Genomic DNA, 27923 nt, shown 5'->3' on the forward strand with positions numbered 1-27923 from the left:
AATGCATTGTGTTATTAAATTATTAATATTTCTTAAGCCCTTAAAGGTTTGATAGTGCGGCATTTTGGAAAACACTTTTATTCTCTTTCTTGCTGAGAGTTAGATTGGAAGATCAGTAAATACCACAGTAAACACACTGATATTTTTCCTTTCTTATCGGTTGAAAAATGCATTTTTTCCCCATAAATTCATTGACTTTGTGAATTTACCTGTAGCGTATACAGACAAATATTAGCACGCAAAAGTGTGCGCCAATTTCAACCTTTCACCTTGATGGCGGATATCTGTGGTGTCATGTTAACTGTATGCTCACTCTAATCAATCCACCCAGACCGGGTTTATCTCAAACAAGCAACTGTGTGGAGTCCTAGATGCTTTTGTGTGAATTTTTGCTTTTAGAAGTGGCATTTTCATATAATACAGATTGTGGTACAGCATCAAACATACTTTTGAGGTTGTGGTCACATTGTTTTATTTTATTTTAACAAATCAAACAGAACAATTACAGTAGTGTTCTCCATATGCAAAATCCTCAATATCAATTCAGCATCAACATTTAAAAGATTTAATTAATTGAAACAAAGAAATGCAATAATAATGCAATAACAGAAGTCAAATATGAATGTGTGCTCATGTGTGAAAAAAACAAAACATGGAATGACTTCACACATTTGATTAAAGGTTCATGGCTTGACACACTTAGCTGTCTGTATTTTTAGGTTTCATCCACCTCCCGATGGCTTTAGAAATCCCTGCACCTCCAAGCATTACACATGACCCTATGGATACAGCTGCTGCTTCCTCTGCCACTATAGCAGCACCAGCTGCTGGAAGAGCTGTGGCTGTTGCTAATATAAACAACTGATTACCTGCAGTGTTCATATAGTCTCCACATTTGCTCCACCATTGCATTGATTTCATCTTTCTCTGTGCCTCTTCGTATATGCCACTGGTATAATGCTGACCATTTAACTGCACTATCTCGTCTATTCTTTCAAACAGATCAGCCACCTGAGTGCGGTTTTCCATGCGTGTGTTGTCAAATACAGCGTACCCAGCTGTATAGCTATGGATGAACTCTCTCAGTTCAGGACTTTTGTGTATATAACTCTCAATGGACTTCTGCATAAGCTGATCTCCTCTAGTGAAAAGCACCAGCGTGTACTTTGAGGCTTCCTCACCAAAGTTGTCTGTGATCCACTTGACGGCATTCTTCTCCTCCTCTGTGAAGCGATTATCCAGTCTGATCACCAGCAGGAAGATATGGGGTCCTGGGACAGACAGCATGATACATTTCTCTATTTCTCTTTTCAGCTGGTCTTTTTCAGTCGAGGTGTCAAAGATCCCAGGGGTGTCGATGACACTCACAGTTCTTTTATCATAATGGCAGGTTTCTTTTTTACATGTCTCGGTCACAGAGGATGGGGAAATCTCTGCCACAAAAGCTTTTCGTCCCAGAATGGTGTTCCCTGTTGCACTGTTTCCTGATCCAGTCTTCCCGAGCAGGACAATCCTCAGGTCGTTGGTTACCGGAGAGCTGGAGTCTGTGGACAAGAATAGAGTGAAACGTTCCTGGGTTACATACGGAGTGTAAAAAGCCTCCATATACACACAAGTAAAGACACACCTTTAATTGAGCTGAATTCCATCTTGTTGTAGAGAATGAAATACCATGAAACACTGGTACAACCTGACTTTGAACAACAAAATCTTCTTAAACTTTCCGTGTGCTAGTTGTTCCTCCCTCTCTCCGCCTTTAGTGGTTTCCTGAGAAATGAAACTCTGTTCCATTCATTGATAATCAAGGTTTAAGGTTATTTTTTATTGCCATTACACAATACAACATGATGTAATTTATGTACAGCATGAATACAAATGTATGTTGCACACAAAACAAGGAATTATAACAGAATAGAATTGGAAACTATAAATAGGGTGTATGCAAAAATGTCGACCAGTTTGGCTCATCAGACTGCATTACAGCACTCAAAGACAAATGCCCTTGGAATCCAAACTCTCTGCTGCCAGCCTCAGTACTGTCCAGCATCATACCAGGCAGCTAAAAACCAGCACACCGCCTTCTGCAAGTAATTAGTAATGTGTCTAAGTAAGTGTCTAAGACAAGAGTAATGTTGAAGGCAGTGTGGAAACGGTGGCAGTGTCTCTAATGCCATCTAGTGGCTGTACAGCCAATGCAACATTTAATTTACCCACCTGCATGCTGTTAAAGTGTTCTCAGGTGCTCAGTAGTATCTACTAGCCACTGTTGAGTCAGATTACTTTGTACATGTATTACTTTATTTGCAAATTACATGGCATTTTTTTGTAATTAGTAATCCATTGGATAACAATAAAGTAATATAATCTGAAAACAGATAAAGGGGACCCTCATGTGAGGAGGGCCCACAATAATACTAGAATGGTGGTTTTGCACTTTTATATGATATGGACTAACAACATGGCAGCAATCAGCAATGTCTGTAACAAAGTGTCCTTGTGCTGTCATTTTTTTTGCATAGCTAGCTCTGTGTGTGTGTATTAAGTATGCAGTATTACACACTGCAGCCCTCCTACACCCCAGTATATGGGATCCAGAGGGACAAGCTGGCCAGTCATAACAGAAGCAAGACAGCAACTGCTCACATCACACGACACCACAAGGAAACACACAAAGGACCATCAACACACTGTCCATGGACCTGACTGCTTGATAAGTTATTGAAAAGTAAGTTTTAGAGCTAATACGGTTTTGCCTGAACTGTGGAAGTTAGTATTCCAGATGGAGCAAGTTTAATGCTCTTATTTTGACTAATATTATTGGTTTATTGCATAATTACATGCTGTATTTAGCATCAGCTCAGATCTTTTACTAGTTAATTGAAATTGTGCTTTTATAAAGTAATTTTGATGAAAACCTTGTCATCTTAACAGTAAGTGTGTTACTGAGGAGAAGAAGGGGACTCATCTCAGCACACATCTCACAATCACTGGACATCTTATTAAGTGACTGTTGGAAGATCTGACTTTCCCTACTGAGTACTAGACTCTCAGCAACCTACTTGTGAGAAAGACAAGAAAAAATCTGGACTGAGGTTTTTCTACGAAACATTTTTTAGACGTTGAGAGCGCCCTACAGTTTCCTCAGTGATGGCAACAACAGGTCTTCAGCTGCTGGGCTTGGTGTTGGCTGTGATGGGTTGGGTGTGTGGGGCGTTGGTGTGTGCTGCTCCTCTGTGGCGTGTGTCCGCCTTCGTGGGTGGGGAGCTGGTCATAGCCCAGGTGTTGTGGGAGGGACTGTGGATGAACTGCCTGTCTCAGACCACAGGCCATATCCAGTGCAAAAGCTATGACTCCACCCTTGCCCTGCCCACCTCTGCCCAAGCTGCCCGGGGCCTCACGGTTCTCTCCCTGCTCCTCTGCGTCCTGGCCCTCATACTTGGGGTGGCGGGGGCCAAGTGTACTCACTGCATGGGTGACAACAACCAGGCATCCAAGGCACGGCTGGGCAGGATAGCAGGGGTGCTCTTCCTTGTGGCTGGCCTTGCCTACTTGATACCCATCTGCTGGACTGCCTATGTAATCATCCGGGACTTCTATAATCCGAACATTGCGGCGCCTTTAAAGAGAGAGCTGGGGCCGGCACTGTACCTGGGCTGGGGGGCCTGTGTGCTGCTCCTGGTAGGGGGTGCTCTGCTGCATGTCGGCTCGTCTTCACCAGTAGGAAGAACGCGGCCCGTTTTTGGAGGAGCAGCGAAGGACAACCCACATCCAGGGGCAGCAGGAGAGGGGAGGCAACCGGAGAAATCTTTTGTATGAAATCATTTTATTGGACGTGTGAGGGACAAACAACCTCGTCACACAAGCTACTAGAAACTGCAAGGTCACAATCTATTACAGGATATTCAGCTTACACTGTGCTTTATATCTTAAAAAGCAGAATTAGTGTAGGCATATGTGTCTTTAAGTTATAATGTGGATTTCATTATTTGTTGGTAACTGATGGTTTTACATTTATTAATACATTTACATAATGAACTGCACAGCAATGGTTTCTAATAGAACTGACATTATTTATTAGCTTTCTGTCAGAGTGGGAGTTGACATGAATTGTGGGAGGATTTTAGATGTTTAGATGTTTACTAATGTGTGTGACTTACATTTCTCAAATTCCACTCTGCCTCTGCTTGTGTTTGTGTGTTTGTGTATGTGTGTGTGTGTGTGTGTGTGTGTGTGTGTGTGTGTGTGTGTGTGTGTGTGTGGGCAGTCTGTGTACAGAAGACCAGTGTACACAGTATATCAGTGTATGCTGGTGTGTTCACTGAAAATTTGTGTGGGAATTCAGAGCAGATGCTTGTTTATGTACTTTTTATAATTATGAGTATTTGGGGTTTTCTAAGCAAATTTACTTTCTTTTACTATCATTTTTCCTTTTTTCTATTTATTTCTTTATTCTTGTCTACATTTATTTTTACCGTTGTCCTGCAATATGTGTATTTACTTTACGTTTTATTTATGTCAGTTCAAATGCCCCTATTGTTGAAGTTTTAGAGATTGTTTTTTTTCCTATGTATGAGAAATAATTATTGTTTATGTAATATTATTTCCAGTAGTAGCAATAGTTGTATTAATTTAGTTTAACAAATGCAATTTAAAAAACATTTGTTGCTGACATGAACATTTTTGACCTTGTGTTCTATAACTTTATAGTTTACTAATTCTCACCATTAAATAAAAGAAGTATTTGGTTCTCACTGGGTTAGGATAAGTAAAATGGGTTGGCTATGATTAGGGTTAGGATAACATAGTCTATAGATGTAGCAAGTCTTATAATGTTTCATGTAGCTTTTGCCAAATCACAGCTGAATTAATAACATTACAGTATACATTATTCAGTAGTGTGACATTGCATTTTGCATCTTTTTTCGTGTCGACTAACTGTAATTTATAACCACTTTTGTACAATAAATGTGTGTTTGTATTCCACTACAACTGATTATACATTAGCTATAAGGCCCCTGTGATGTGTGTTTACGTGCAGAATAAATACTGTGTGTGTTACCACTTGTTGTGTTTTCAAGAACTATGAAACAGATCACATATTATTGCTAGAATGAGTAAAAAACTATCAAAGAGCATACGTACACCAGTTGTGAGTGCTACTGGTCAACAACGGCCATCAATTAGCCACAATGAGTGGTAACAGCACATATAGTACACTTGGGGGCAGTAAACACTAAGTAACTGATGTGCTCTGTAACATGAACTGTCACATATCATGACTGCAACACTGAATATTTATATATACAGGTATAAGACAGTGTTAACACTTACAGGTGAAGAGCAATGTATTTGAATTAAGTTTACAACAGCAAACGAGCATATGGGTGCCATCAGTTTGAGTACAAGTTTGCAGCTTTTGTCATCCTCTCATGCTGTATCTTCTGTCATATAGTGTTTGACATAATGACTGTTTCTCCTTCTGCTGAAATACATTGCTGATTTTTCCATCTACACTTTGGGCATGGTTTAAAACACCTCTCACAATCTGACCTACCAATGTCACATATTTGCAACCCTGACCAAGGTAAGGGTTTGATTGCCGGTAAATGTCCATATGTCTAGTTGAACTACTATAATTGTGTTCAGTGATCCAGAGGTATTATGACTTATGTGTGTTAAATGAAAAGCAGCGCTTGAAACTGACTCAGGATGGAAGAGCAAGGGAATCAACTCTGCTGCTTTCAGCTCATTGTTTTATTTACATATAATATATAAAAAAGAAAAAGGGTAGGAAAGTGGTTGATGATGACTGACGTGATGGGTATTATTCCACTGAGCACAGGGGTCATAACAAGTTAATAAAAACCAGAATGAGATGAAGATTGTGCACTTGAAAACGTACTTGGACCGGCCCGACAAATGTGGAGGATTCATGCTTTGTTAAGTATCATGTTTAATTTTTAAAAGAGTGAAAGCTTCAAATATAAAGACTATTCTATGTAAGTTAGCTTTGTGACATCTGGGACTGTTTCCCACACAATGAGAAAGTCGGTCACGAAGCCAACATCTAGTTAGATATGAAGAATGACAAACAAAATAACCTTAAAAACGTCAGGCACACTATGTACTGGAAAGTTTTACCAAATCCCACTTATGTACCTAATTGAGTTTTTAACCAAATCCAACAAGAATGTTTGGTCTCTGAAGTTTTCCATTTCATACTTTAATAAAAATTAACTACTGTAAGTAACAATGTAATTAACAGGCCTATGTAAATCCCAATACAAATAACAACAAATATGATTAATAATTTTCATCTCATAGTACCCTAATAAATGCTAGAATACCCTAATAAAAGTGGTGTGCTGGTAAAAAATCAAAAGTATAAAAGCATATAGTTGAATGGAACAGTATTTCTATTCAACCTTAAATGAAACAGATCACTGTTTACTGTCAATGATTAATTAATTAATTAATTGCCATTTATGTCTGGTAGTGCAACATAAACTTGTGTCCAGGAGTAATTTTTCTTTCCAAATGAAATTTAAAGTAACATCTGCCCACATATACAAGAATAAATCAACCAGTTTTATAGATCTGTTTCATTCTTGTAAGAAATAGAAAGTCCAGTAAAATAAAATACACTCAGAGAAAACAAAACACACAACTACAGGGGTGCCTTTTCAAAACTGTGTTAGTGCCCCGTTAAAGAGGCCCACTGTAAAGAATTTGGCCCATGATCGAACCTAATCGCTGACAGATCAATAATAGTAATGACTGTATTAACTTCCTTCAAGTATCCTGAAATAAGTCCGTGGGCTTGCTTTCTGCCTTTTAATCTGACCTTCCAAATGACACAGTAGTTTGATCAAATACAAAAATCTTGGTGTCTCATATTTAACTAGGACATTATTTCAACCCGCTGCAGTGAGAGAGAGAGAGAGAGAGAGTCCAGTAAACACTCTCACATGTGGACACATGTCACAAATAATCGTAACAATAAATTTTTTCCCTTCAAACTAACTAAAGTTCCTGCTTGGGTTGAGAGAGTCGACTGATTGTCTTCTTAAAGACACAGGGTCAGTGTGTGGCCCCCACAGCTGCGGGAGGAGGTGCGTACCACTTTAAAACAAATCGCATGACAGTTGTGAGCGGTGAAAGTGGGCTGAGAGAGAGAGCGTGCAGTTCGGGGCTTCAGCATTCTCATACCCCGCTGTCGACCTTTGGATCTCGGAGCCCGGGGCGGGTAGGCAGCTCCACCGTCCACGGTGGCAATTGGCTGCGCTCTTCTCTTCTGTCTTCAGCCGCTTCCTATTGCACACCGTGAACCAAACACAGCAGACAGTGCGCGCGCACTCACACTCACTCTTTTTCGCAAGCACGCACGCAATGTCTCGTGAGTGCGCGCGACTCCGCTGGAGCCCAAAGTCCCCCCCGGTCCGAGGAGCATCTCTTATCGCAATGTTTGAAGATTAACGAGGTTAGCCGTGTCCTGTAAAGCACAAGCTACAGCCAGCTGAAGCCTTCAGGCCAGAAAGCCGACAGAGCAGGCGGACCGCAGCGTGTCAAGGCGGACTGGGAGGCAGGAAGTCACCGCTGTAGCTGCTGCATCAGACTACGGCATAGCGCGGCACCATGACCGAGAAACGGATGTCGCGGTGGTATTTCGGTGGGCTGGCGTCCTGCGGAGCCGCCTGCTGCACGCATCCTTTGGATCTCATCAAGGTGAGGGGCTCAAGTTAGTCTGTATCCTTCCGCATGTGTGCAGAGGAGCGCAGGCCCGAAACACCAGGCTACAGCTGTTTCCCAGCAGGAGTCATTCCGGGAATGCTAGACTGTTATTTACCTCCTGGCCGCTCATCACAGTACTGTGTTCCTATTAGATGTCCTTGTTGTGTGCTTGCTACAGCTGCAGTGAGCTTGTAGTGGCCATGCCGTACTCTGAGGTATCACATGTCGGCTGTGGTATTACTATAATGTGTGTTTGGATACTCAAGGCTGTTTCAAAATATAGGGCACAGGTTAGGGTAGAGTGAAAGTTGGTTATCCGAGCTGAAATGATATTAGAAATTACACAGAATGTCCCTATGTAGCCTTAGTTTTGCATTTAATAATTTTATTGAGATAAATGGTAATTATTATAAGATCACACTGACTACTGGACATGTGTTTTCCCCTCCACTAGCAGCTTGTCATCGCCTGAAAGCAGGGTGTGTGTGTGTGTGTGTGTGTGTGTGTGTGTGTGTGTGTGAGATCATGCATGCTCAGTCTTGTTAATGTTCGCCTTGCTGTGCTGCACAGCAGTAAATCAGCACATATCTGTCCAGTGCCAAAAACCCTCGCTCCCTTTACACGTTCCCTGTTTTTTGCTTGCATTGAAAACGGCAGCATGTGACCCTGATAGCAGTAACTGGTGCTCAGGAAGTCATGTGGTATCTAATTATGTAGACAAGGCTGGTAATGAACACATTGAATTAAAACTCAGGGCTTCATTTCTGCCCTAACTTGCTTGTTAGCTGGTGATGTCGTTTAACATTGTAGTATATGACTGAAGTTGCTGAAATGCACTACAAGTTACTGCTCTACTTGTAGTGCTGAGAACAATCTTAGTTTTGGAACTGTCGTATTTTCAAAAGTGTGTTTCTATCAGCATGCTTATGAGAGAGGCTGGTATCTTGGCTATTGCTTCAGACTGATTCCCAAACTAAATTCTTATCTTTTTTTTTTTTCTTTTCTGGAAATAATAAAAGTGAGGATGAGCATTTTTGTAGGTTCATACAGCATTTTACTGTTTGCCAAAAGAAAGACACAATCTGAAACACTTTGTGTTCCCAGAACTCAGTATCCAGTATCGGGTTCAAAAGGTGGAAGTTCTTTCAAGAACCACTAAGAACTGCAAAGTGTTTTTCACCATTACAGTGAGTGTGGGAGGCTTTATTAACCTACACAACCTGATACTTTGTCCCATGGATTCCCTGTCCCAGTCCCAATAGGTGAACTTAGTGGATTTGATGGAGTTTTGATCAAATCTATCAAAACATTAAACTTAAATAAGAGTTGAGTGGACCTACTGTCTGAACTCTACCAGTCAACAGTGATGTTGAAAGGTTTAGATTCTTAGGTGGGTAAAAAACTAACTTAAAGAATTGTTAAAATTAAAAACTTCTACACCTACATCTAAGAGACTCAAATTTAAGGAAAAGGAAAATCAACTGAGCTGGGTCGAGGTCAGTTCAGTGCTGCTCAGCTGTCAACAGACGGTTTCTAGCCTAGAATTAGGATCTGCTGCACTGAGTTGAGTTGGTTTGGTTCCTTTGCATTGGAGGTGATTTTTTTATTTATTTATTTTTTTGTACATCTGCTCATCTTAAAATTCCAAGAGAGAGAGGGGCCAGAGGCATTTATGTTTTTGGGTTGTCCGTCCTTTCGTCCCATTCTTGTAAAATGGACATACATGGATCTAAACTGCCACTTGACTGGTTGAAGGAGGCATATAATTGTGGTAATTCTATTTTTTTTGTGCCTATTTGTTTACATTTTGGTAAACTGACACCATTAAAAGTATGCAGAATTAGCTATTAGCTGTTCCTGTTAGCAGTGTGTATATATACACTGTCCCAGGATTACTTTTATACTGAAGGAAACTTGAAAACATCATGATTCTCAGGCAAGCTCTGGCATGTATAAGGAGTGTCCTTTCTCTATGAATTTTAAATGGATTTATGGACAGATTATCAGAGATTATGATATCCTTGGAAAGTGTCACACTGACTTGCGTATGTGTGGCACTAAAGCGCGATGGGTTTAAAGGTACCCTAATTGCCTCCATGAGGTGTGTGTGACCATGTTGCTAAACACACAGGCCCAAACCGCATCAGCTAACTTCCCCTTGTTTTTTGAAACACCAGCATGCACTTGTCTCTTATACCTTACGCAATATCTTCAGGAGGGAGGGCCTCACGTTTCCCCCAACTGTCCCGTGCCAGTCAGTATGATTAATCAATACTCTCTGTTGTTTACTGCTCAGGTGCAAAATTGTGATGCATGAAGGTTTAGGTGCAAATAAGTGGTTTTGGTTGGACCAGAGAATATGGTTTTGTTATTCTCACCATATCTTAAAAATGTCTTTCTCTTCAAGTGCCTAATTTCACACTCATACTCAGTCAGTTATAAAACAGTTTCTTGCATTTATTTGCATCCTTTGTTCCTTAGTGGCTCACCTTGCACTTTACGCTATTTTATGATTGTGAGCATTAATGCACAAGAGCAGTGACTGAGGACACTATTTCATGCTGTGATAAAAGCAGCATGGTACCTAGAATAAGAAGCTGGTAGCACTTTAAATGGAAAACATGGTCTGAAAAACAGGGATTTACAAAGTACGATTAGCACAGCAGTCGGTATCCTCACATGACTTATATGTGGCCATGAGGAGAGATTGTACAGACCCTAAGTAGTTGGACCATAACACATTTTCTGTTGTGCTGTACTCTGGACTCCAGCAGATTGGATTTCAAATTAATTAATGACTATGGGGTTAAATATTTGAAGCTCCTTTTTTATGCTTTGTCCACTAAACTTTTGGGATTATACAGCAGAGGACAATGGCAAGGCTACAAGTTACTCTTGTCACCTAATATGAATGTTACATCTTCAAATGAAAGCTGAGAGTCATACGTAAACCTCAAAGTCATTGCTTGTCCTCAGGTCCATTGTGCTGGAGTACAGAGCCAGCAGAACAAAAGCATGCATCGCTGTACAAATACTTGCAGCCTGTACTGTACACAGTACACAGGTTTTACACCAATCATACTGCTGTTTGCAGTGGCAGTCAGGTGAGGAGTGTTACTGGATGGAGCTTACGACATACTGTATCAGGACTGGTGCTTTCATGAAGAGGTGCTCTAGCTGGTCTCACATGGGGACTTTTCTTAAAAGATACCATTCAAGTGTTGCTAATTACAAAATAACATAAAATATTTAAAACTTGCAATAATGCATGCATGCATAGTGGAATTGAATTATCATGTATATGAGTGTGGGAGCCCTGTGTGTATTTAGTGAGTTCAGCCACAGTGAACAAAGTGCCAGTGTTGTGGAAGCACTGTGTTGGTAAGGGTTCATTTCAGATAATTTTATAGGTGGGGTAAGCGATTCTAAGTAATGTGATTACCTAGAAATGAGAAAGTGTGTGTGTGTGATAAAAGCTGGAGGTAATTACAGTCATCTACTTCTCACAGTGCACATTCTTCACATTTACGTAACGTGAATTGCTATTGCACCCGTTTTGCTGTGCCACAAGCATCTCATCTTCTCGCAGATTTGAAGGATGTTCAGCATGAATGGAGGTTAAAAGGCAACTCTAAGTAGTGTGTTGTTAGCATCCTGAATGTAACATTGTTCCTTTCTGTGCAGCTGATGTGGCTTAAATCATTATCGTAATATTAATAAGGATCATTTTATGTAAAAAAACAAAACAAAACACAAAATGTTACTACAATGAGCACAGGTCACTTAAGCTGAGCTGCTCCTGATGATAAAGCCATATTCATAAAGTATTTTTAAGGTATTTTCACCCTCGTAGCATGTAACCTGTTCTTTGTAACCAGTCAGGGAGGTTGGTGACTTTGTAGCAACAGTTTACAAAGCTCAAAAAGGGAAGGGCTTCATAATGCCATGCACTTACTACATTCCTGTAAAAAGCAGGCTAACATTAGAGCATCTAAACTTACAAGGAGTGTCATTTAGAGGAGACACTATGTTAATGTGGTTTTTTGCAGGAAAGTTGGACTTGACCAAACACACATATCGCATGGCAAAAATTGCTTAGTCATATTCTGTTGATTTCCTCCTTGTGTTAACCCAGACCTCCTTTGCACCATCAGATAAACTGCTTTATTGTTTCCCTGAACTGATACCAGCAGGGTTGCTAAACAAGATTTGTCTGACCTCACCTAAAAAAAACATTGTTATAGCCAGACATTTATCAACTCATCTGGGTGTAATATTTCACCTTGGTGAGAGTGTTACCTGTACACATTTGCTTGGCGATGGCTCAATATGACATTGTCATTTTAGCACATTGTGGTTCCCTTTGTAGGGGATACACTACTTTTTCATTAGAAAGGTAATTAATCACTGGGGATTAATAATACACTCGTAAATGGGGCACCACCTCCGTTGTTTAGCTACTGGAATAATCCGGAGGAAATTATTCCACAGATCTAATCAAATCAATTTCAAATCAATTTATTAAGTTTCAAAATCTATATTTAATCTCATATTTCTGAAGTAGTGATTTCTTTTACACGATTCATCGATTTCCCCGCATCAAATCAAACCTGCACCAACAAGGACATACGGTTATATATGTTTATTAACTAAACTAATGCAGAGTAAATAGCATGAAATGACAAACAAACAAATGACAACAAGTAACAGAATATGTGGACAATATATGAATTATTACTATTAGGTGATTCAGGAGCGATGGTGGATTTTGCGATGTGGCAGTAAGTTTAAAATATTACGAGAGTAAATTTTAGAACTGAGAGGCCCTAATCAAAATTTCTCTTAAACTTAAAAGATGGGAATCAAAGCTTATAGACAGACACCAGCTCTTTCTCATGTGTGTGAATCCGGCCGTGTACCGGAGAGTCAGCCTACTTTGTTTGTAGATGGAACTTGGAAGGATTCCAGGTCCTTGGCTTTCAGCTCAACTGTGGCTTTGCGTCACTGATCCAACAGGGAAGGGAAGTTGTGTCTCGTCCCTGGTACCAGTGGCAATCTCTCCAAAAGCCGGCTGGAAACGTTTGTACGTCTTCTTGAGCAGTCAACTACTGCGACGTCCTTCTGGCTGATGATAAATGTCTTAGAGTGGTTGGTCTTCAGCTTTGATTGTAAACTAATTCAGCTTCTTGTTTGAAAATAACTGGAGGATGAAACGCTGGCCTGGCGAATTCTCCAAGAAAGTCCAAGAATTTGATTAAATTCACTTTCTGTGAAAAGGCGACAATACTTGACGATAAGACTACAAAAATATGAAAGAAGAAATTTGTTTGTGTCTTGAGCTTTCAAAATAAAAGTACTTGAAAGTATTTCAGCACGGCAAGTTATTACTTGAGGAAAAATTCAACACGTGTCGCAAACGAAGTAAAATAAAGTACGGAAATTGAATTAAAGTAAGAGCGAGAATAAATAACGAGTGGGGAGAAGAGAAGAGAAAAGCGAAGAGTGACCGGAGTCTATCTCTTATAGCTTTTATTCTTGAGGCGGAACTGGACGAGAGGAGCTGACCGCGCGCGTCACTTCCTCTAGTGATAATTTGATATACGTAACTTTATCAACTTACTCCTATCGTGTTTTAAAGTTTCAAGATCATAATTCACCGTTCACAGAACCCACCATGACTTAATACACAGTTCACATGTTTTAACATAACCGAAATTACTAAATGTAAAGGAAAAGTGGAACTGATTAAAATCATTAAATCATAATCATTAAACACGCACATAAGTAGCACTTAGGGATTGTACATATTTCGTATAGTGCTAGCTTAATCCTTGTTATAACAAATATGTGTCAGGCATTTACTTATTGTATTACTATACAGTTATCAAACAAAGTTCATTTTGAAAATACCTTATGCTATACCAGAACCTTACCAAAAGGTGGCACTGTGGCTCCATCAAACATTCAGACATTTTACACATGATTTTGTAACTTAGTCCAATCTGATGACAGAAACATCAGACAAACGTTACATTTGCGTCCTTCTCATGCTGGATGGCAATCTGTTAATTAGGAGGAGATGAAATTTTACCATAATACTCCAACAGAACTAAATCTATATCCGTGCAACTGTTGTTACTGCTTCCTAGATTGGAATGTCCACTATCAAAAGAAAACATCGTAATTTACACTTTAGAGGAAGGGGTGTCAGAATGCCAGATGTGGATTCCAGAGGAGTTTCTCTCTGGAGGTGATACAATTTAGATCAAGGAGATGCAAACACATTCCATGTCCACTCCATAGGAATTTACAACCAGAAAGGCACTAAGAACTCTGTCATTTAGATACGCGCTGGTATTGTTTTTACCATCTGGCTTAGGTTCAAAACGGATTATGTCACTCAGGTGTCTGCCACCTCCAGAAGCTTTCTGATGACTCCACTATTGTTGGATGCGTCAATAAAGACAACAAAGAGGAGTACAGAGGACTGATGGAGAGCTTCATCACATGGTGTAACAACAATAGCCTGAAATCCAATATCAGCAAAACGAATGAGCTTTTGGTCGACTACCGTCCCTCTGAGTATGAATAAAAGATTGTCTCATCTTATCTTAATGCAAGCTAGTGATGAGACATGACAAATATTGTGTTTTGAAGGGCTTAGTGGCCTTCAAACTCAAATACTGATTAGAAAAGAGGACAAAGGTCACATTGTAGAGTTGTTGACCTTTTGAGAAGGACCGCACACACACACACGCGCACGCACACACGCACACACACAGGGTTAAGACATTTAGAAAACATGTATGGTATTATAACTGCCTGTTACACATTACTCTGTTCCTCAGTAACAGTTGAATGATGTCCTGACTCTGGAGATGATTTCTTAAATGACTGAAAAATAACCCTGACGATGTCATCACCTTTGACACCTAGTAAGATGTCGACTTTATTTACTTGATTTAATTTCTTATTTTGATTGCTTTTTATTGCGTGGCTATTATTTTTACTCATGTTTTATGTCTTTTTGTTTTATTGATGTATTGTATATGTAATTTGGCACCTCGTGAGCTGTTATGTCTTTTATTCATGATGTCTTATTTATTATCCTGTACAGCACTTTGGTCAACTTTGGTTGTTTTAAAGTGCTTAACAAATAAAGTTGGACTGGATAGTGATGTCATCAAGAACAGAAAGCCATAGACTGTGTAATTAATAAATAAATAGATGTAGTCTCTGTGGTGTCGCCAATAGGTTTGTAAAGAGCAGTTGTGACGCTCAGTGTCTGGCTGTCGCCATCTTGGAGTGTGTGTAGCTGAGGTGGGCTGAATGAAGCCTGGTTGCTGAAAACCACCTCCCGTCACTCAAACTTTAAACCTTGATATAATTTAAATGGGTTTTTTGTACCAGGTTGTAAACATGTTCATATTATGGGGCCTTATCAAGATTGACTCACACCTAAATATATGAGCTGGTGTCTACATTACGCCGCAAGGAGGAACAAAAGGTTACTTAGGTTGCTGTGTCAGCTGCGACAGCACCACACATTGTCTGTGTCTGCAGATTTGTTGTGTCTGTGTTCTGTCAAGCTTGGCCTTGAAAATGATACCAATGCTAATACACAACTGTCTTTGCAGGTGCACCTTCAGACACAGCAGGAGGTGAAGAAGAGGATGATGGGGATGGCCATTCATGTGGTGAAGAGCGATGGGGTGTTGGCTCTTTACAATGGCCTCTCTGCCTCCCTTTGTAGACAAGTATGTATGTCTGTATGCATGCTTAACGGTTTTGTGTGTGTGTGTAGTGTGTAGTGTGTGTGTAGTGTTGATTAGTTTGTCTTTTGTATTTTCTTTTCAACCTGTATTTAACCAGGTAAGTCCCACTGGGGGAGGAAACCTCTTTTGTGAAATAGACCTGGCCAAGATGGTAGCAATAAAAAGTTGCAAACAGGGGCGTCCTGATAACGCATCGCTCTTTTTAGTTTGTTAGTGTTACTTTTTAGTTTTTTTAACTAGTTTGCTGATGGCTGTCTGCAGTCAGCAGTCTGTGGCTAGATCCTTAAATAAAATACCTAACAGTAGTATAAGAATATTACCAAACGATAATAACAATATAAAATATAAGATATAGAAATAGAAAGAAATATGTAGTGAGAAGTGATGAAGAAGTCAAGAATTTCTCCACTTTGCCTTTTTCAGTGTGTCTCAGTTCTAACTGAAATAAACATACTGTACATAATAACTAAAACATTTTATGGCCATCAGCATTTTTCTGGTTGGAGGAAGAGAGAGTATAACAGACAACCTTAGAACAAGTTTTTTTATGTAGATTTTCTGTAACAGGTTCATTCTAATGAGATTCATATGCTGTTGCCTCAGTCGGCCCTTCAGTCATATTGTGTGCTAATACTGACTTCATGTGAAGTTACTATTATTCCATATGGCTGCAGGGTACTATCAATAGATCAATAGATTAGTTTTGTAAAGCAGAGGAGATTAGCCGTGTGTGCAGCAGGTCTGTGTATAATATGATTGGAGAGAGAGAAGAAAGTATAAACCACAAAATGGTGATGAAGGGTAGGATAAGTTGTATCCTGTAAACAGCAGTGCATCCTGGTTAGTTTCTGGCCACAGACGTTAAAAGATAAAAACCCATTTGTATTTTAGATTGGTTGTTTTGCCAGAAGCTCCTCCTAGTGGTTGTAAAAAGAAAGTGTTAAATAGTGAGGAGAGTTTAGGATAGAATATCCTGGACTCATTGTTTTTCTTCCCTCTCCTCTCCTCTCCTCTCCTTCTCTCCTCTCAGATGTCCTATTCCCTCACCAGATTTGCAATCTACGAGACCGTAAGGGACATGATGGGCAGCTCAAGCCAGGGCCCCATGCCCTTTTACCAGAAGGTCCTGCTGGGAGCCTTTGGAGGTGGGAACACACACATCCTGCATCTCCTCTCCTCTCTCTCTCACACTCACACACACACACACACACACACACATATGTAAACATGCAGTGTCCCGCCATACAGGATTGTGTGTCAACAACATTTCTCTGCCAACAGGTTTTACTGGTGGGTTTGTTGGCACGCCAGCTGACATGGTGAATGTCAGGTAACATGACAATTTTCAAATTCTCTTAAATCTCACAAATTATTCTGAACAAGCTGCGGTTAGGTTTTTGGCTCGGGTGCAGCAAATGGTGGATTTAAAGGATCTGAACTGTTGTTTCTTCTAGGATGCAGAACGACATGAAACTACCACCAGAGCTGAGGAGAAAGTAAGTGTTTAACTTACTAAAATGGTCAGATTGAGGTTATTAATCTCTTATCTTAATTCAATCTGAATGTTTGTTTTTTCTTTCAGCTACAAACATGCCATTGATGGACTCTTCAGAGTCTTCAGAGAAGGTAAATCCCAAGCAGTATACTGTCCATTCTGTCAAATCAAGTCAATTCTATTTATATACAAATAGCAATTTGCTTCAGGGGGCTTTATAATCTGTATGTATATGTGTGTGTATAACTTCATGCAACCCACATGGTGGCATCATGTCTGACCTCTGACCTGTGTCCTGTCCCACAGAGGGCATGAGGAGACTGTTCTCAGGAGCCACCATGGCCTCCAGCAGAGGAGCCATGGTCACTGTGGGACAGGCAAGTCACAGTGCTAGGATATGACCAGAGACCTTTTGTTTTTGGTATTACCGGTATAATGTTTGTACCTTTTTTATTAAATGCCTGCAGGTATAAAAGAGACCCGAGAGAACATCCGTTTCTTAATCTTTGGGCAAACAGAAGTATATTCTAGATCCATTTTCTACGGAGCCCCTAAAGGGACATGGGGGAAAAAAAAAAAAAAAAAATGAAACATTTCTAGTGCCACTAGATATGGATCTTGTGTTGTGGCGAATCAACAAATGGCTTATTTGAATATTAAAATTAGCCATGTGTTGATAGGTCACTACACGAAAATGTAACCAATGAAATTACTTATTTTGACACACATTTTAAGCCAATAAGTATTAAACTAACAAGGTAATGTGTCAAAAGGCGCACCGTGTTTGTTATTTTCTCAAAAGGAGGACAAATGAGTGTCCGGCTTCTGGACAGGGCATTTAAATGCGGACTGTAACAAAAAAGGTTACAGATTAATTTACATTTATTTTTTAGTTACAGACAAATTAGTTTAATACTCATTTGAATATTAAAATTAGCCATGTGTTGATTCGCCACAACACGGGATCTGTATCTAGTGCGCACAAGATAGTACTAGATAGTATCTAGTGCACACTAGATAGTACTAGATAGGGATCTAGTGAGCACAAGATAGTATCTAGTGCGCACTAGAAACGTTTCATTTTTTATTTTTTTTCCCCCATGTCCCTTTAGGGGCTCCGTAATTTTCCTCTTAAATACATTAAGAAGATATTTATCAGTCATATCAAATTCAGAATCCAGCTAGAAGTCGTGTAATAAGATCATGGAATTAAATCAAGTTAAATAAAGGTAATCAATCTAATAGATGAATAGGCTGCATGTTCAAATGGCTCCATTTATGCAATGCATAATGCAATAATCCATAAAACCTCAGCCTCACTTTAATGAAGTCTGTGTTGGCGAGCATATCCAAAGGAAATTGAGTTCAGACTGTGCCACTGATACAACTTACATCTTAGCAAAAGAATTCGGTTATATGCATTCACTGTCAACCACACAGTAACGTACAGGATAGAATACATTGCATGTTAGCACAAAACTTTTCTAAATATACTATAAACAGATTATTGAAGGCTGCCTGCAGAAAGATGTGGCTTCCTAGAACCAGAGGTTGGAAGTAATGAAGTACAAATACTTTGTCACAGTACCTCGTAGTTTTTCAGGTATCTGAACTTTACTTAAGTATTTATTTTCTGACAACTGTTACCCCTTCCCTTTTTACAAATATGTATACTTTCTACGTCTTTTTTCAATTTTCAAAAAAGGCTTATTAAACAGATAGACAGGCTTCATGTAGTAAAGAGATCATTAATATGTCCCACATTTTCTCCATCTCGTCTTGTTTTCCCCACCTTTTTAGCTGGCGTGTTATGACCAGGCTAAGCAGCTCGTGTTGGGAACAGGCATAATGGGAGATAACATACTCACACACTTTCTTTCCAGCTTCATTGCCGTAAGTATCAGGTTTTATTTGTGTGCCCCAGACACCTGATTGAGTAAGTGTAAAGTTTACAGGGCTCTTTTGTGAAGTGATAAACTGTTCCTCTGCAGGGAGGGTGTGCTACATTCTTGTGTCAACCTCTGGATGTACTAAAGACGAGACTGATGAGCTCAAAGGGAGAGTACACAGTGAGTCCCTCTGTATTGTCTCCTTTAATCCTTTCATTCCTCTGTTTTTGTTTATCCATCTTCTTTATTTCTCTGTTCATTCTAACCCAGTGTGTGTCTCTCTTTTCAGGGGGTGACGCATTGCCTACGAGAAACTGCCAAACTGGGTCCCATGGCATTTTACAAGGTAAAAAAAACAATCTCACAGACCATACCTTAACCCTACTGTGGTTATTTAGTGCCACTTTTAATCAGAGGTTCTCTATTACAGGTGCTTATACTTAATTATTTCAGTTATTTAACTCACTGTCTGGATCACTCTTGGACGACTTAATTCAGACTGACTAGTTAGAGGAGAGCTGTTCCCTAGCTGCAGAAAAGCAGTCATAGAAAAGACTTCTGGATAAAACCATTCATATAGCAATAAAAAAAACAACATGAATTGGGCTTGGAGAGAATTCTGGTCCACAAGACAAAGTTGGTTTGTTGTAGTTTAACACCTGTAGTTCAATACCTAAAGAGATGGGGACTGCAGAGTCTTAAAGGTGACACACTCATCATAAACATTAAAACATCAGAAACTATACACATGCTTGCAGAAAGCATTTTGATGTGTCAGTGTCAGACCTGGTCTACAATAGAAATTATTTGCATGTAACCAGTCAAATTGCCTAAATCTGTAACTGTTGTTGGCCGACAGTAGCACTACGCCACGACACAACAACCCCGTAAGCTTTTCAGCTCATGCCTCCTTCTTATCTACAAGCATGGACACATGTCTTTTCTAGCTGAACAAGCTACCAAAGAAACATTCACTGCCAGTTTTCTGGATATATATAGCAGCCAGTGATGTAGCACTTTGGAGCAGCTTAAAAACTTACCTGCAGTTGTCAAGTTTGGTTTGTTTTAGATGCTAAATGGCATCCATCCTTTGTCTTTAGCTCCACTGTTAACTAAACACTGTCTTCTCATGGCATGCCTCTGCCAGCTCAGCTGTCAATCAGTCACATGTAGTCACTTTGAATAACTTTTTTTTGTACTTTCAAAAATAATGTAAAATAAATTAAATCAAAATAAATTTGTCAAATCGCATGGTTTTTGACAACAATTTTGTAAGCATGCTGTTACTAATGTGATAAATGATCCCTGCATTTTCAGTTAGTTAGTTTTACAGTTAATACAAAGGTACTTATTAGACTTAGTGACTTTAAATTGACAGGTGTAATGGAAGAAAATGCCATAATAGTAATCTTATGCCATATTTTCATTGCAGGGTCTCGTCCCCGCAGGGATCCGCTTGATTCCTCATACAGTGCTCACCTTCATCTTCCTCGAGCAGCTCAAGAAATACTTTGGAATTTGCATTATCTCCTGAGCACACTCTGTGACCAGCTGCTCTTCACCCACCAACAGTGCTGCTCACAACACACCTTGATCATGCTACTCTCTGCATTTCTAAGAAAATAAGGGAAGAAAGGGAGTCGTGTACAGTTTATTACAGGCTTGTGCATGTTTTCCTTCTCCTTTTGCTCTACCTCTTTCTAACGGCTCGAAGCGAAATTATTCTGATCATTATGAGTAGCAACTTCTTGAGGGGACAAATACTGGAATTAACAGAAGAGTTCCTCTGTCAATGTAGATGATCAATATGATCCTAAATATAAAGCTGCTGCAATGGCATTATTAGAATGACCTGCCAGATTTAGAGAGGAGATTAGGATCAGCTTAAGCAGATGTTTAATGTGGTTATCCAGTATCCAGTAATTTCAGGTACGTTAGTTACGTGACAGGATGAGAGTTATTGAGATTAAAGGAATGGTTTTGTTTTTTTGTAGAGGGGTTGTATGAGGTTCTTATCCGTAGTTAGTGTATTACCTACAGTAGACGGCGGTCAGCATGCCTCCAAATGTCAGTTTGGAGAAGCAGACAGGAGTACCAGCACAGAAGCTAACTGGTGTGTACGGGGGCAAAAAAAATGCAAATCAGTTTGTGCAATACTTAAAATACTTTTCATGCTTTACTTTAGCTTTACTTCAATGTATTACGACTCAGATCAAAGTTGCAAAATCGGACTGAAATCAAACTACACGATTCTAAAGATTTAAAAGATGGTGTTTGCTTGTGTTTTTCCAGGATCTTCAAACAAAGAAGTGTTCTGTTCACCGTATAGATTTGACTGTTTTTCTGTGATATTGACCTTAAACAGCTGTGGACATAATTTCCCCAGAGCTGACACACTGCTGTGGAAATGAGTCTGGCTATGCAGGACTGTAGTTTCCATCCCCCCCCTTTGACACATTCAGTATCCATCCTCAAAAGAAAGCTCTACGGTTGAGAAAATGTAGTGGCAAAGCTAAGGGTCTGTCTGACGGCCTGGCAAAGCTGTGAAAATATTCTAAATGCAGCATACCGTTAAACTGATATAAAGTATTTGAGGTGGGCCTTTTTTTGCGCCCCCATCGTCCACAGCAGTACTTTGCTGTGCTTCTGTGCTGGCACTCCAGTCTGCTTCTCCAAAGTGGGGGCGCACTGACGGCCATCTACTGTAGAAATACAGTCACTGTTGATAAGTACCTCATACAACCCCACTTCAAAAACTCCAAAGTATCCCTTTAAGTGTTAAAAGGAGCAATTCTGTCATGTTGATGACAGACTAATGTTAACTTTGAATAATTCCAGATCAGGTTTTGTGATTTATTTTTTAATCTCAGCAGTTCTTAAAGCCCGGTTAACCCCAGTGGTATAGACCGTCTTGAGTGTGTAACAAAATACCTTTTTCAAAGCAGCCATTTTGCCAACATGCACAATAGCATAACCTAGATTTATTTTGAGCTGAATGAAATGGAACCTTAATTAATATCACTGGATATTATGGATATTAAGGACCCTACTATTTCATGTAAAAATGGCTGCTGTGAAAAAGGTCTATTGTGGCTCTAAAGTTTGTGCCAGGAATGTGTTTCCTTATTAGTCCTTTCCACCACTTGTGTTGTGTCATTGTGTCATTGTGTCAGGCCAGAACATAGTCTGTAATTAGGTTGAAGTACAGAATCAAAACAAACACAGTGTAGCCTTCATCAGTGCCATTCTTACAATCTATAATATTTCCCAAAAGCCATCGCTAAAACATGACTGAACAAACTTTTATGCAACTACATAGTAATCATTCCCAACAGTGGTGACCAAATGTGATGCACCCTGAATTGATCAAGTTCATTTATTTGTTTGCCTTTCTAAATGAATGATTTTAGAATTGTCAATCAACCAGGAGCAGGTTAAAATGTCTGTAACTTTTACCTGATTCTCCTTTACTTCTTTCTGATCCTCTGTCATCATTTCATTATCAAAGCTTTTGGAGAAGAGGACCAAGCTCTTTTGTCTTTTTATTTTTTTATTTTTTTTAAGTAAGGGGAGGAATTTGTGGACAAACTGTGAAGAAGATAGTTGATAGTTGAAATCCTGATGAGCGTACAGTTTGACAGTGGCTCTTTTTAGTTTTCCACCAGTGAAATTCTGTATGACCACTTGATCTCTTAATGTTCTTACTGTTTTGAATAAAGATGCCTGTAGAGAACTGCTGCACCATACAAGTGTACATGTAGCATACCACCTGTCATGTTACTGTCTTGTTTAGCTGAATTTGTGTTAGACTTTAGGACTCAGGATGCTACTCTGTTTTATGAGGCACTTTACTGACATACTGACTAACCTGCTGCGTAGAAAAACATGCTGCCATACTAAAACATGTTCTAAAAGTGAAATTGTAGATGTTTTAACATGTTTAGAATTTACAATGTTAATGGTTCGAATTGAGGGCAGTCTCTTTTGTTTTGTGACTCTTTTCAGGCCAATGATATGTTTGAAAGTTCAGTAAATACATTAACTGTTCTGTGCCTGCTCTGTTGACAGAGACATTGTCATGTTGCCTTACAGGATGTGTCCTTTAGGGGGCAGTGTAGTAACGTGTGAATGATATCAATGCCAACAACCTGAATGATCCTCTCTTGAGCATCCTATTAAGCCTTGAACCTTCATCCAAGGGTACATTTATTAAAAAAAAAAAAAAAAGAGACACAAACACCATAACTGCATGGTCTTATGATCAAATGTTCCTTAAAAATTTAGATCAGCCATAGTAAGTAATGTTAACCCCAAAACTTTATTCATATGCACAGAAATTAAACTGGAGGGTGTTGTGGATTTGTATTTTGTGGATCACTAACTAATGATTGTGGAATTAAAAGACTAATGTGAAATATGAGTTTGTGTCCGACCATCAACTTTGTTAAAGTTTATAGTAAATCAGGTTGTTGTAAATCACACCACATTTGTATGATTATTGTTATTATTATTTTTGTCATATCATAAATCAGCTGTAGGCCCTGTGGGAAGTGTTCAGTCCACGTCATAACACAAACAGCGTGATCTTTGTCTCTGTTTTGTGCTGCCGCCAGTTCATGCTGCGATGATGTTGGCTGTGACTGAATCAAGCTTCAGCCTCGGGGATTCACCCTCATCAGAACAAGGACGTATTTTACTGTTTGATCCACCAGTCTTTCACAGCCCACAGACCTAAGATCAGGACTTATTTTACAGAATTGCAACCTCCCAGCCTGCACCATGTGGCAGCAGGGCCATAAAGTTAAGTGGTAATGTTCAGCTCTAGAGATGAATGTGTGACTCTGTTGCTCTGCCTAGATGAACATTGCTGTCCATTCCTTTATTAATACTATCCATCACATGCAAGCATTAATGACTGTGACCATTCACCTCTATCATCACATATGCGTGTGGGAATTTGTGAGCCTTATGTCTGCAGGCTCATGTTCACAGTCATCTGTGGAGGAGAATCAGAGTGTAGGCCTACTCACTGTAATGCTCTTGCTTCAAGAATGTGCTTTGATTTCAGGAGGAACCATCATCCAATACATCGACACTCATTAACTATCAAGCAATTCAGGTTCTGTGTCCCTAAATATCTGACAATAACCTGAAATTACATTCCTTACGAACACAAGTGTGCAAGAAGAATGGAAGGTTCTATTATTTCACCAAGATTTTGAGAGTACTCTGAAAAAGGAAACACATACAGGAAACATGTAAAGGTCAATGGATATTGTCAGAGATTTGGGCTGTAAAATGGTCCAGCCTCTGTGTTTTGTCGACTGCTGAAATATATTTTCTCAAAGTCACTTTCCTCATCTCAGGAAGACAACTGATAGCTGTTCTTTTAGGCCAAGAACAGAAAATTGTTTCTACAGCTATTAAAAAAAAAATGTAATTGCAGAATTCTGTTTATTCAAAATAACAACATTGATTTGTATTCAGTATTCTGACTTTTTTATGTACAATTTTCTGTGCTGCTGCTTTTTTTATGTATGCAGGTAGACAGAAATGTTCCCATATGGGACAATAAAATACCAAATCAAATCATTTAAAACCAAAGAAATGGGGCAGGAGGTACAATTTGTCTCTCACTTATTAAAAAAAAAAGGCTGTTAAATATTAACATGTCCATATGTTGATATTATATTAACATGACCAGACTGAATTTAATATCTGTAAAATTGATTAGCAAGACGTGCCTCGTATTGAATATCTTCAGCTCAGTGCTTTGTTAAAACAGTTACAGTTATACAATTTTTACTTGGCAAATTTGCACACATTTTACTGTTGAGTGTAAGTTGAGCACATAAGGCGTAGTAAAATATTTGAGTTCGGGATTTTTCAGTTTGCTTTGTCTGCCCAAAGGGACAACACATCTTCAAATACTTTATTTCCTGTTCTTTCACATCATCCATCACCCTTACAGAAACAAGACACTGGGAAAGAGAAGTGAAAAATAAAGAGAAAAAAACCCATTAACTTTTACTTGTTTGGGCTCCCTGTGTACCTCACAATTAAGGACCTTGCCAGTGTAACAAACGTTCCATTCATGTCACTAAAAGACAAAGGTAAAAAGCAACATTGATTAGCAAGATCACTTTCTCCTCAAGGTTCAGACTTATTGTGGCTGTAAAATTGTGAAATGAAGGGTTGGTGAGAGCCGTCATAAAGTTCTCTTCATCATAAAATAACAGAACAAGAATTAACCAGATACATGTGGCAGAAATGCAGACGCAAAACCAACTTTATATTTCAGTTTAACAAATAAGAGAGTTACTTCCTTTATCTCAGCTCTGTCCATTTGATTTTTGTTTTTTCAGTCACAGATATGTTCTGTCTCAAAGACAGCACTGATAATATTGGGTGGACTGCGAGTAGGAATAATAAAGTCATTCCCCACTTCACTGGCCAGTAGTGACTCTAAAGGCCAGCTACAGTTCAGGTGGATCTGAGCTTGGTTGGGTGCTCAGAGAAAAGTGATTTTGGGCTTTCAGTTAAGGCGGCTGGAGGAACTGACATTAACTCAAAGGTTATGATGACACCCTGGCAGCAGAGTGACTGTGGGCCAACAATAAAGTTAACTTTCTCCTAGTTGCTCAGCAGTGCACACACTTATGTGCAATCCCAGCGAAGCAGTCATTGGTAATGACATTCTTCTTCAAATCATGTAACTAAATGAGAAATGAGCAAAAGAGAATTTCGGTAGTTTGCTGGGGTCCTAGTCAGGCTGAGGAAATGAGGATGCAGAGGATTAGAAGAAAAGAGCCGTGATAAAGAGACAAAATAGGAAAAATGTCTCAACTACAGACATGATAAAAGGATCAGTGCTAAACAAACACCAGTTGGATGTATGTTCCCCCCGACAACCAACAGTTGATTTCCTCTTTCACTCTGAGACCCTGCTACCCACAGTTACCTTGTAATCACTCTAATTCAAATCACAACCAAGCCAAACCTATTTAAGTCTGCAAATATGTTCATCTAGGCTATTTGAAAAGAAATCCATGCATCACTGAACACCATAACACTTGAACCTGATAATTTCAGCTGCCAGTCATCAGTCACTGTCAATGACGACCACGTCTAAATGTAGTGTGATTGAAAGCATCCTACTGTTCAGCTGTCGATAAAGTGGACCTCGTAGAATGATGGAGATCAAACTGACTTTAAAATGAGAGCATGCAACATTCTCACACACATACAGTACACACACACCTTTATACACTTTGCTGCACTTGCAGGTAATAAACAACTGCCACAGGTAGATTAAAGTCCTCTTAAAAGGAAACTTCACTGATTTAATACGTCAAGGTCACTGAGAGAACTACTGCACAGTGAAAAAAGTCCAGAGGGGGCTGTGTGATGTCTAATAAATGTCCTCAAGTGATGTCACTTGAGGCAGCATTGGTTTGGGCTGAAGTTTGAAAATGAAAAAAATCGGTTCAATCGGATGAGGTCCTGATTGCGGTTACTAACACAGCACCACTGAATCTCAGATAGAACTGTCGGCAGGCAGTTCACACAGTTGGACAGTATTTACAGTTAATCTTCATTATTTCTTTTAATACAGTCCCTTTATTAATTTGTGCATCTCTTATTTAATGTTTTAGTGCATTAGGTAAAGCAACTTAAGTTGCTTTTGTGTATGAAGTGTGCTCTACAAATTAATATCCCTTTCTTTACACAATTTCTTAAAAGTTTTCATGGTACCCTGGTTATAACAGCTGTTTTAGATGATAAATGTAATCTGTTTCAGATATAAAATGTACTGTTGATATTCGTCTTTCATGTTTTTAATTGGTTTCATTTCATCAGATGGAATAAATTAGTGGGTTTTCTCTCTCTCTCTCTCTCTCTCTCTCTCTCAACCACCCACCCACTCACACATTCACATACATGTCAAAGACACTTGCTCAGGTCAAATACTGCTCTCATTATTTTGCTTGCAAGGTCATGACCTCTCCACCACAAAGAGTGTAGAGGAAAGTGATCAATAGACTACATGACGGACACATTACAGCTCTTTAACCAGGTTTCTTTTCGCATCAGTTAGCTGGCCGAAGACGACGCTTTGCACAGGCAGGCGAACATCAGTCACCGGGAAATCTTATGCAGCCAGTTTACAAGAGGTTTTGCCTTTTGCCAGACCGCCATTGTAAATAAGATTTTATTCTCAATGTCAAAGATTAAATTTTTTTAAGTTAAAACTCCCACAGTAGACCAAAGAGACGTTATCTGTAGTCTTTTTGCTAGCAGATTTAAATATCAAAGAATGATAACATCTTCAGCAGAACACTTTAACAAATGCATGTTAAAACCTTTAATGTAAGTATACAAAGTCTGCACTACTCAGTGAATACACCAGTTGTTCTCAAACTTTTTCTGTCATGACCCCCGTCAGAAGCCAAAAAAAGTTCATGCTCCACACCCACATTTTTTTTATCATGAAAAAAAAACAATGACAGGGGAAGTTTGATTTTAGGGAAACAAAGGTCAGCATGGTAGCATCAACAAACTCTTTTTTGTTCATTTTCCCTACATAAATCACATTCATTCAGCTTAGTTTCACTCTGCATTTTTCCCCTTATCATCCACACCCTCCAACCCCCAACCCTGCCCACTTGTGGCTGTATGCCCTGCCCCACAGAAATCCCTGGAATAAACAGATGTAATTATGAAGAATGAAATGAAATCGAAAAATGTATGCCACATTTGCCAAATAAATTGCAGCAAATTGCAGTTACCTTCCTTTGTAACCCTATACAGTGATTAGGAAGTAGATGGTTCAGAGAAATATATATATATATATATATAGAGGAAGAAAACAAAATAACAGACACAAGTGAAATAGGGACAGTAGGGGTATTTATTGTTAGAAAAGAGTATGAGTAATGCCAGAGAGCAGTGTGTAACTGATTTATTTCTCTCTCTTCCTCACACACACACACACACACACACAAACCAAAACACATACTTCACCTCACACTT

General features: G+C 39.3%; 3 protein-coding genes across 3 annotated transcripts; 2 read left to right on the top strand and 1 right to left on the bottom strand.

The window, feature by feature from the left end:
* Positions 1-455: 455 nt before the first annotated feature.
* Positions 456-1987, bottom strand: LOC127354406 (GTPase IMAP family member 4). Its single transcript, XM_051384291.1, has 2 exons — positions 1628-1987; positions 456-1544 (listed from the first exon to the last, which is right to left on the bottom strand). Exons 1-2 carry the CDS (start codon positions 1647-1649, stop codon positions 700-702), a joined length of 867 nt encoding a protein of 288 aa, XP_051240251.1. The 5' UTR covers positions 1650-1987; the 3' UTR covers positions 456-699.
* A 548-nt stretch (positions 1988-2535) lies between these two features.
* Positions 2536-5058, top strand: LOC127354410 (claudin-9-like). The gene is made up of 2 exons (XM_051384294.1): positions 2536-2725; positions 2932-5058. The coding sequence occupies exon 2, from the start codon at positions 3148-3150 to the stop codon at positions 3814-3816; it is 669 nt and encodes a 222-aa protein (XP_051240254.1). The 5' UTR covers positions 2536-2725; positions 2932-3147; the 3' UTR covers positions 3817-5058.
* A 2088-nt stretch (positions 5059-7146) lies between these two features.
* slc25a10b (solute carrier family 25 member 10b) lies at positions 7147-23310 on the top strand. Its single transcript, XM_051384293.1, has 11 exons — positions 7147-7725; positions 15369-15488; positions 16537-16651; positions 16788-16836; positions 16961-17002; positions 17089-17132; positions 17308-17378; positions 18802-18894; positions 18993-19070; positions 19180-19236; positions 20323-23310. The coding sequence occupies exons 1-11, from the start codon at positions 7636-7638 to the stop codon at positions 20422-20424; spliced, it is 861 nt and encodes a 286-aa protein (XP_051240253.1). The 5' UTR covers positions 7147-7635; the 3' UTR covers positions 20425-23310.
* Positions 23311-27923: the final 4613 nt, after the last annotated feature.

The sequence above is a fragment of the Dicentrarchus labrax genome, unplaced genomic scaffold (genome assembly GCF_905237075.1).
Source record: "Dicentrarchus labrax unplaced genomic scaffold, dlabrax2021, whole genome shotgun sequence".
In the NCBI taxonomy this organism is placed as follows: domain Eukaryota; kingdom Metazoa; phylum Chordata; class Actinopteri; family Moronidae; genus Dicentrarchus; species Dicentrarchus labrax.